Below are 10,836 nucleotides of genomic sequence, written 5' to 3' on the forward strand. Positions count from 1 at the left end.
ATGGCATGCACTTATCCATTGCCCTAGAGACGAATCTATTTGGGGCTACAACCTTTCCTGTCAGGCTCTGCACCTCCTTCATTGTCTTTGGTGATTTGACCTCGATTATTGCTTTTACTTTGTCTGGATTTGTCTCTATACCTCGTTGAAACAACGGCAAAAACACACTTTGTAGGGTTTAATTTCATATTGTACTTACGTAGTGTGCTAAAGGTTTCTTTGAGATCGTCCAAGTGGTTGGCTTCGCCTTGCTTTTTACCAGCATATTGTCTACGTACACCTTCACATTCCTTCCAATCTCATGAGAGAACATGTGGTTCACGAACCTTTGGTAGGTGGCTTCTGTGTTCTTTAGTCCATAGGGTATAACTTTATAGCAGTACAACCCTTGGCTGGTAACAAATGAGGTCTTCTCTTGATCGTCTTTGTCCATGAGAATCTGGTTATATCCAGAAAATGTGTCCATGAAACTCAAGAGCCTGTGTCCAGCAGTCGAGTCTACCAGTTGATCAATCGTTGGTAAGGGGAAGCTATCTTTTGGGCAAGCCTTATTTAAGTCTGTGAAGTTGATGCACATCCTCCACTTGCCATTACTCTTCTTTATCATAACCATGTTTACAAGCCATTCTGGATAGAAGACTTCCCTGATGAAATCAGCCTCTAGTAGTTTCTCTACTTCTTTAGTTACAGCTTTGTTGCGTTTTGGTGCAAACACTTTCCGCTTTTGCTGTACAGGTTCGTATTCCAAGTTAATGTTAAGATGATGCTGTATGATCTTCCTATCAATCTCAGACATATCTTCGTGTTTCCAAGTGAAAACATCTTAGTTTGCCCTTAAGAAGGAGGTCATTTTCTCTTTCTCAGGGGCTGGATGTGCTGTTTCAATCTTTAATATCTTCGTCGAGTCTCTTGGGATGATCTCCACTTCTTGTGGTGTTTCTGACGATTCAGGAATGGGCTCTGGTTCGTTGATCACCCATGTGTGATTCTCTCCAAATGCTAAGGCAGCTTGATAGCACTCTCTTGCCAAAACTTGGTCTCCTTTGATTTCTCCTACCCCATGTGCTGTTGGAAACTTCACTTTCAAGTAATATGTTGACGTTGCTCCTCTTAGTTTGTTGAGTACAGGTCTTCCCAAGATGATGTTGTATGTTGAAGGACAATCAATTATAAGGAAATCAATTTCCTTGGTGACCTATGTCGGATTAGTTCCTACAATCACAGTTAGAGTGACGATGCCTTTAGAGAGGATCCTATCCCCTATGAAGCTTACCAGAGGCGAGGTGAAAAGGCCTGATCTTCTTCTTATCAAGCTTCATTTGCTGAAATGCGGGCAAGTAGATGATATTTGCTGAGCTTCCATTGTCAATGAGCACCTGGTGGATGTTGAACTCTTCTACTTTAAGCATGATTACAAGTGGATCGTCATGGGGTTGCCTGATGCCACGACTGTCTCTTTGTAAGAAGACAATATCGGGTTCATCATTCCTTGGCATCTTTATTGGAGGGAGCCGTGAATGGACGCTGTTTATCTCTCTTTCCTGTGCCTTTTTTAGAGATTTCAACGTTCCGCATGCTGTTATTCCTCCTGAGATCGTCTTTATTTCTCCTGTAGGGGGTTTGGTGTCTCCTATCTCCGGAGTTTTGTCTTGGTCGTCCTTCCGATGGTACCTGTATGGCTCCGTCTTTTTGATGTATTTCTGTAACTTCCCTTGCTAGATTAAAGTTTCCACCTGGTTTTTCAAGTGTACACTCATCAGTATGATGCCCGTGTTCTTGGTGGAATCTACAGTACTTACTCTTGTCTTTTCTTTCTATTGGAGCGCTAATTGGCTTTGACCATTGCAGGGAAGGATCTTCTCTTATTTGCATAAGGACCTGCTCAATTGGCATTATTAGAGGAGTGAAGTTGGTGAACTTGGGTTTTCTATCTGGAAGCTCTTTCTTTTTCCCTATGGTTTGTCCACCACCTCGTGTCTCCTTTTTATCCCGATTGTTGTTTGTTCCTTCATCTCTCTTCCTTTTCCCCTTCATCTCCTTTGCGAGCACTGCATCCTTTGCATTCATGTACTTCTGGGCTTTGTGAAGCAACTTCGCTACTGTTTTTGCTGGACTTTTAGTAATTGAGAAGAAGAAATCTCCTAGTAGCAATCCTGCTTGGAAGGTTGTTAGGATGACTTGATCTTCAGCTTCGTCTACCTGCAGCAGCTCCTTATTGAATCGAGTGACGTACTGCCTTAGTGATTCTCCTTCTGCTTGCTGAATGTTGAGAAGATGGCCAGTTGGTTTTTTGTGCCTTCGCCCCGCAATGAAATGATGAACAAAACCCTTACTGAGTTGTTCAAATTCTACAATGGCTCCTGGGGGTATCTTGTTGATCCATACTCTGGCTGCTCCCTTCAGTGTTGTTGGGAATGCCCTACACATCACTTCATCTAGGGTCATCTGCAATAGCATCAGTGTCTTGAATGATTCAATATGATCCAAGGGATCTTTGGAACCGTCATATGACTCCAACTGTGGAAGGCGAAATTTTGGTGGGAGGGAATGGTTTAGTACTTTAGTAGTGAAGGGTGAGTCTGTCCTTTGAATCATCCCATCTAGATTTTCTCAGCCTTTGTCCTTTATAGCACTTTTTAGTTCATTCAGCTCCTTCCTCATGTTGTGGAGCTCATTCTCCACCCTAGTAGAATCTTCTCATGAAGTTATGTCTCGCCTATTGGCTTGAGAATTTGATTCTTCTTTATTTTGGTTTTCACCTGTTCCCCAACGTTCTGCGTTTTGAGACTCCATCGTCTTTCGTAGCTCTTCATTCTGGCGAGTCAGCTCTTCCACATTTGTCAAGAGGGCTTGGATTTGTTGTTGTTGCACAGCATCTGGTTGAGGTCTAGTTTCTGCTTCCATCTCGCACTTTGAGGAACTCTTTTGTCACGGGAAGAGATGGCTTGAATGATTAGTGTTTCCCACAGACGGCGCCAAACTGATGATGCAAAAAATCAATAGTTGAGCTCCTCGTTGTAGCGGATGGATGATGCTGTGAATGAGGTCGTCTCTGTAATTGAGAAACCTGCAAAATGAACTGGGTGGAAGAGTAACACGTCTGTGTGGTGTCAGCCAAACCACCTCCGATGCTTAAGTCAGCAAGGGAAAAAGATCCTAGAGAGAAAATGAGTAGAGAGTGATTCTATAGAGTATTTGTGTGTAATTTTAGCTTCTGTTATCTTCTTTTTTATAGTTATATGTTTCATTAATGGGCAATGATGTGCTGCATTTATGCTCAACGGCAAGTGCATTACAAAATCTTTGTTTGGAGGCCACAACTCATTCTATGACCGTTGGTCCGTCAGTTACGTTTTGTCATCAATGATCGTAATAAATGCGTAACGTCTTATGAGGGTAAATGACGATCTTTGTAAAATGATGACCATAAATTTCTGGTTCATCAGTAATTAAAATTCAAGGAAAGAATTTTTACAAGGTTTTGAGGCAATATTGAAAATGAATTATGCCTATGACGGACTCTTAGAGAAAGGTTTTGAATGATTAAAATCACTATAATGTGCTAGAGTAAAGGAAATTGAAAGAAGAAATAGGGTTTTAGCAAATGTGGTAGCTAGAAGCCTCTCTCTCTCTCCTCTTTTGGCTTTTTTTTTTTTTATGACAAAAAATTATTATTTTTTTGTTGATTTTTATTTTTTGCAGTACCAAATACCAAAAAAATGAATAAAATATTTTTTGAAAAGCGTTTTCCATAAAAACTAACAAAGAATAAGTTAAACAGAGATCTTAGTTGGTAAATAATTAAATATTTACAATGAACAGCTCCTTTAGAGGTGGTTTTGCCGACATGAATAGGGAGGGGGAAAAAAATTATATATCGCTGGCTGATTTCTTGTGTTTTTTAGTTACCCAAGTTGCCTTTTTTAAATAGTTATTATTATTCCTTCCTATGCAAAGTAAAACCACATGAATTTATTATAACTTATGAGACAAATATACACAAAACTTTTGTGTTAGAATTATTGCCACAATCCTGATAAGTGTGATTGCGAATAGTAGAAAAAAAAAGTGATGAATATATGTAAAAATATTAGTTCACCAATCATATTTGCATATATTATCAAATTGTGACAAATATTTTGGTAATCGTTGTTGTTCTAGAAAAACTGATAACTTATGCAGTCAATTACTATTTAACTTATGTGGCTTCTAATTCGGTTTACTTTCAACATACATAATATTGTTTTGATGAGTTCAACATAAATAATATGGTCATCTTCTTTGTTTATAATTATATATTAATATATGGTGGCCGACTAATAAAATTACCCAATAAGAAAGATTGAGAAAGATAAAATAAAATAAAATAAAAATTAGAGGAAAAGAAAAGTTTGTGGAAACCACGGGTGCTTTCTGTGTGAGATTCCGAATGGGGCTTGAGATAATCTTTCTTCTGATTCTTCAAATTCATTGTCTTAGTGAAGATTATTGCTTAATCATATATTTAGCATATTTTCTTATAATGAAGCTTTAAGTATGATGAAACCACGATCTTTTAGGGCCCCTATAAGTCGGATTATCATCATTTAACTGAGATAATATCCCTTGCAAAGTAATATTATGTTGACTATAATTGTTGATAAAGTGACTAAGTGCTAAAGTAAATAACAAAGGTTAGTGGTGAGGAATTGTTTGAGACCCAACTACAAATTAGATTGCATGATGGAGCTGTTAGTGAAGCTTCTAAGAGCATTATGGTGATTGTCCATCATTAAGTTTCATGTGGGCTATGCAAACAAGATATGCAATTTATAATGACCAAAGAGGATAGGTATAAGAAAATTATATAATAAAAGGGTGCTTTAAACTATTAAACCATTCCAAGTGGTACTAAACCTTCCAATGTTCTTAGATAAAGTTATCCTGCAAAATAAATGTTCTTCGGTAAAGTAGGCATAAATAATCAAATATATAAAGTTTAGTTTTTGATTAGACATGCCACAACAAAGAGTGAGAGAGAGATAAGCATATTAGCATTATGAGTGTATTTATATCCATTTGGAGCAAGATTGTGACCCTGTATTATTAGAGTGAGAACACCAATTATAAGAGAGTGTGACTCTCATAAGAAAATTCAAATACAGTGCAAGGAACGGTCTTAACTCTTACCATAATTAACTAATAATTGTGACGAGTAATTTTTTGTTGGTTCATTTCAAAATGAGAAAGCCTAAGGATATAACTAAATGTGATGAACATTTTCATAACACTACTGTTTTTAATTATGGTAGGTTTCGGCCTAATATTTTATTATTGTTATTGTATTTTATTTTGACTTATGAGAGATTGATACCTCAAGTGTAATTAAATATGGTAACAATTTATTATGTTCGTGAAATAACTCTTGGAGTATTTGAATAACATACAAGGTTGTTGTTTGAAAAGACTTTAATAATAAAGTACAAAAGTACACATTACGATATAGATGAAATTATTGGTTAAATTTTAGGCATGTTAATATGTATTTTAAAATGATTAGATATAAGATATTATTCCAAATTCGCTTTTGTTAAAGCAAAATTCTTATAGTTTTAAATCTATCCTGGTTGCTAAAATTCATATCCTACAATTTATATTACTATTTATTTTTCATTTCCTCTGATTTCAAATCCATATAGCCCAATTTAGCCAAAATATTCACAAGGTATATAAATTTCGGAAAGCACATTAAACAAGAAAAAAAATTTGATTTTAAATATATTTGGAGCTATTTTACTCCAACATATTAAACAGCGACTAAAAAAAAATTTTCAACTAATTATTATGACTTGTTTAAATAATACAGATTCGTATGAATTTTGTCGCATTAGCTGCGTTAAATTTTATGCCCTGAATTTCTTTGAATAAAAAAATGAAGAGGAAATTGGATGATGGGCCCGCAGGATTAGGTCTTGGTGGGAGTGGATACGCGTGGTATAAGTAAGCCCAAATCATTGGTTTGTTTGGGCTTATCAAGCTTTTCATGGGACCCATGTCAAAGTTAACAAACATGGCCCACTTCCCTCGATTGAGAATTAATTAAATCAAACAAAAGAAAGAAGTGGCATTTGACATAGGAGGGCTAAGGCTCATATGCTAGCTAGTTCTGGTTCCCATTTGACAGGGCTAAATATGTTACTAAATATAGTGACAACTTTTTGACCCCAAATCTCATTCCCGATTGTTTTTTAGCTAAAAAAATTTGTTTTTTAGCTCTAAATAAGCTTATGCCTATTGACCTCTTCCTTACAAATTGGAGATAGGTTCTCCTCTCTATTGCCACCCCCACTATATGGCTATATAGGATACACAGCTACAGTGTTCTTTACTTTTATAACCTAAGCTTTCGGCTTGCTTTTTAATCTTATATTATTTTTATATTTCATTATGCTCCAATTATTTATATGGGTTTCCTTTTCCTCTTTTCCATTTTTGTTTCATATCTGTCCCTGGCTCTTAGCTCTTTGTTGGAGCTACGTCTGTCTTCACAGAACCTAGTATGAAGAAAAACTAAACCATGTTTATCATTACACATTTCTGCCTAACATCTTTTTCATATAGGTTTTAGCTTTCATGTAATGTCTTTTTTTTTTTTTTTTTTTTTTAACTTTACATTTTCAAATTACAATGATTAGCACACACTCCCGGGAAAAGACAATTATTACATTTCTTTCTCCTCTCCAACATAGGGTTAAATACATCTCTTTGTTGGATAATTAAATCATCTAATTTTTAATGATATATCTACTTTATAGAGCTATACTTCGTTGGCAAAATTCACAAATCCAAAATGGCAAAATTCACTTTTGATAATGGTTCGGTGTAAACATATTCAAAAGATGGGCATCAAGCGTCAACTGAATAATTAAAACATTAAAGCAAAAATGAAGAGGCTATTATTTCTCTATTTTTTTTTTGGGCTGAATTATTGTTTCTTTAAATTGAACGATATGCCAGCCCTCATGACCTATCCAATCCAAAAGAGAGAGTTTATTAATAATCTTGTCAAATTTTTAGTACATAGATAGTATCGAAAAAAGAGATAAGACTTGTTGAATTACAGACATATAATATCACAAAAGATATCAAAGTTCAAAGCCAAGAATACCCGTCAAAACTTATAAGAGCAAATTTATACACACAGAAAATTTCACACATCGATGTGGCATATAGTTTTTTGTTTATAATTTTTTAATAGAAAGATGTGGCATATAATTAGTAAAAGATAAAAAAGTTATAAATAAAAAAGAGTAAAAATTTATAGACTCTAATGTATGAAATTTTTTGTGTCGGTAGGATTACTCAACTTATAAATTATAATACTGGTGGGACGCGGCCTGACAGGGTCAAAAGCATAGGTACCAGAGGATCGTATAGTTTAATGCCTCTGAAGAACTTATGGCTGTTCTGTTCTTCTCACCGAACGATTAGGCAGTTTCAAAGACTTGAATTTTTATTTGCTCAAAATATCAAGTGGCTAGACTTTATAGTGGCTAGGAAACTTTCAGAAGCATCTCGCGGGATTGTGACAAACTGACATGTGTAAGAATAAGAAGAAGAAGCAACAATTAATCATAAATGGAAGAAAGGATTATAATGAACCTATCCATGTGGATTATAAGTATGAATGAGAGACATAATTCTATTTTAATATTACACTACTAAATTTTCTCCAAAAAAAAAAAAAAAATTACACTACTAAAAAACTACTTGTTTAATTATTGCTTTAACAACTCTACTGTTGGACTATATGTTTTTCTTTGTACTTAACAAATATGCTGATTTTCAGATTAACCTTATTGCATTTATTGTTCGAGTAATTCGTAGGTGTTTTGGAAGTATGAAAAATGATACTCTCTCATCTCATATTTATGGTGGAGTCTATTCATTAAATTCATATTGGGGTCCACCATGAATATGGGAGAAGGGAGTATTATTTCTCCATACTCCGATAGTATTTAAGAATTTTTCATATTTTTCAAGTCATAAATTCATTCCTTTTATATGTGGCAAATCTTGATTAATAATATTTAAGCAAAAGTAGATTTCACATTACTCAACATGATTCACAATTGCTCAAAGTAAATATTGTTGGGTATACATGTGTTGCATATGAGTAAAATCTTACATGAAATAATAATGACAAGTGTGAGTAGTTAATATAATATAATTAGGCTCAAACTCATAAGTTTAAGTTTTTAGATTAGATGGTATTCTTATATGTTATATCAATTACGCAATTGGAGTCTCCCTAATATATCTTGTTGAGAAATGCACAAGTTAACCTTGAGAACAAGGAAGCAACCTAAATTAACTATCTTAGGTTACCAAGCCCACTCAAAGTGCAATGAACTTTAAAGCTCGAGATAACTGTTATTCCTGAATTGCCAATAGATTAAAACATAGGTCACTTCTTCGGCTTTAATCTATTACTAGTCTATCAATGACATGGTAGATTTGTTAACACTCCCTTTTCACATGACTTGTCCCTATTTAGCCATGTGTCCAACTAATAAATTAAATAGTTGACCCAACAAAAATAAAATTAAGCCTTCGTTTTTTTTTTTAAACACAAACTTCAATTTAAACATTTTATAGGCAAAATCTCTCTCTCTCTCTCTCTCTCTCTCTTCGCGCGCACACATGCATGTTTAGAGCATTAGCAGTTAGGAATGCAAAAAAGTTTTATTTTGCATCCTTAAAAACTTACTGTGGGGCTAAAATGATCAAAACATGCATTTAGGTTTTGGGCCTGATTTGGTGGTGTGAGCCTGTCCGAGCAGAGCCTTTAAGGCCCACGAGCCAACTCTTGCTAGAAAGATTAGTGAGGTTGTTTGAGGAGAGGCATCTCCTCGGCTAAGTCAAATGAAGATCGTATGACACGTCATGATGTTTGGGAAGAGGATTCTGGAAAGCTTGTTGGGTAAAGATGTGTTCCACATGGTTATAGAGAGGGGGAACGTATAAGAAATATCAAGGGAAAATGCTGCTACCACCGCATTAAAGACCCTGCACCTACCTCCCTGGCCGCATTAATAGGAAAATGGCATCTGAATAGTAAATATTCAGCTTTCCGGCTATTGTTTGAAGACTTCAAGAAGGTGGTGGATGTGACAAGTATCTAAGAGGGCGATTTGGGCTACACGTGGAAGATGAAAGGGGGAAGAAGATGGATATAAGAGAACAGAAGAAGGAGGGAGAAGGGGGGGACTGTCCACTTCATCTCTAACTTTAGTCTATCATTCGAAGAAATAAAGGCAATACAAACCATCCTTGGCTTATGTTCGAGGAGAATTTCTGTTATTCTTATCTATTAGTTGCTTAGGTAGTGACGATCTAGCCCTCCTATCTGTTGTCCAATATTCGTAAAGCCTAGGTTTCAAGCCCACACTCTATAAATTTCATTGTATAAGGTTCTTTGGGCCTAAGCCCATCACTTGTTTGGGTCCGGGTACAAATTGTGCACTTACACTTACTTTATCTATTTTACCATCTCATTTTATAACTCCTCTAAAATTCCAGTTTCTATTTTTACATCCAACTGATTAAAATAATATAAACTACATCATCATATAATATAAAAAATTATGTTCTCTCTTCCCTTCCAAAACTCAGCCACCACCAACACCACCAAAACTTAGCCACCAACCCCAATTTGTTACCACCAAAATTACCCCAAAAAATTGTCACCACCAACATTACCTAAAAATAATGGCCACCACCATCACTGAAAATCCAAACCACAACCATCAAAACTCAACCACCACCACCACAACCACTACAACTCACCACCACAAAAAAGGAATCACCATCACCATCCACCACAAATATATCACTCACGATTCGGCCACCACTCCCAACCTAGTCACCAATTTCGTCCAAGCCCAGCCACCACTCCCAACCCACCTACCCAAAATCAAAACCCACCCACCACCCCACACACCCCAATAACCACTAACCAAAAAAAAAAAAAACAGCAACCTTAAAGACAAACGCCAAAACCACCGATCAAATACCACTATTTCCGAGACCCATCACCAACACCACCTACATGCAGTCAGCAAACCTATATTTAAAAAAAAAAAAAAAAAGAAAAAGAAAAAAAGATTGCAGATCAAGTGAGAGGAAGAGGGTAGAAACCCGATCCGGAGCCACCCACACCGATAATCTGAAGCCACCTAAAGAGGCTTCACCGTTAGCCGTGAGAGGAAGAGAGTAGAGAGCGTAAAGAAAAAAAAAAAAAAAAAAAAAAGGTCAGAGGAGTCTAAAGTGAAAGGTAGAGAGAGAAGAGATTAAAAGAGTATTTAATCTTTGCATCCTCATGAACAGTGAGGTTGCATATATGCAACCTCACTGTAGTTGAGATGGGAAAATTTTTGGGTTTGCATACCCGGATGTTGAATGAATTTAAAGGTTTAGATGCTCTTAGATATTATATAGGAAAACTAAATATATAGATTTATATACCATAATGCTTTTATATATATATATATATATATATATATATATCTAATGTGCCACTTTTTATTTAATACATACTTTCTCTTTCAGCATACACGAGGGGAAGGGAATTAGGAGAGAAAAGGGTTGTGCCGTATTTCAAATCCCTTGGCACCAACCCAACTACATCTATGTTTGTCATTGCAATTTAAACTATTATGAATTACGCAATGGAGGGTGTGAGAATACATGATTTTCCTAGTGGAATTTTTGTGGTTGTGGCTGGATGAGTTTGCCAAGTACCAAATGCATGATTACTTTTTCATGATCTTGTCTGATACCAAACATGCCCCCTAG

At 35.8% G+C, this 10,836-nt stretch overlaps 1 protein-coding gene across 1 annotated transcript; it reads right to left on the reverse strand.

Moving 5' to 3' along the window:
- Positions 1–1,253: 1,253 nt before the first annotated feature.
- LOC142612268 (uncharacterized) lies at positions 1,254–2,904 on the reverse strand. The gene is made up of 3 exons (XM_075784381.1): positions 2,760–2,904; positions 1,672–2,600; positions 1,254–1,541 (listed from the first exon to the last, which is right to left on the reverse strand). The coding sequence occupies exons 1-3, from the start codon at positions 2,902–2,904 to the stop codon at positions 1,254–1,256; spliced, it is 1,362 nt and encodes a 453-aa protein (XP_075640496.1).
- Between the last annotated feature and the right edge of the window lie 7,932 nt (positions 2,905–10,836).

This window comes from Castanea sativa, chromosome 10, assembly GCF_040712315.1.
Source record: "Castanea sativa cultivar Marrone di Chiusa Pesio chromosome 10, ASM4071231v1".
Classification (NCBI taxonomy): domain Eukaryota; kingdom Viridiplantae; phylum Streptophyta; class Magnoliopsida; order Fagales; family Fagaceae; genus Castanea; species Castanea sativa.

What these genes read in the sequence shown, in the direction of transcription:
- LOC142612268 (XM_075784381.1), bottom strand. Translation starts at nt 2,904, where the DNA reads ATGGAAGCAGAAACTAGACCTCAACCAGATGCTGTGCAACAACAACAA. An exon ending in CGCAGAACGTTGGGGAACAG is followed by an intron (nt 2,601 to 2,759) that starts GTGAAAACCAAA and finishes GAGAAAATCTAG; the next exon opens with ATGGGATGATTCAAAGGACA. An exon ending in AAAAAGACGGAGCCATACAG is followed by an intron (nt 1,542 to 1,671) that starts GTACCATCGGAA and finishes AAAAAGGCACAG; the next exon opens with GAAAGAGAGATAAACAGCGT.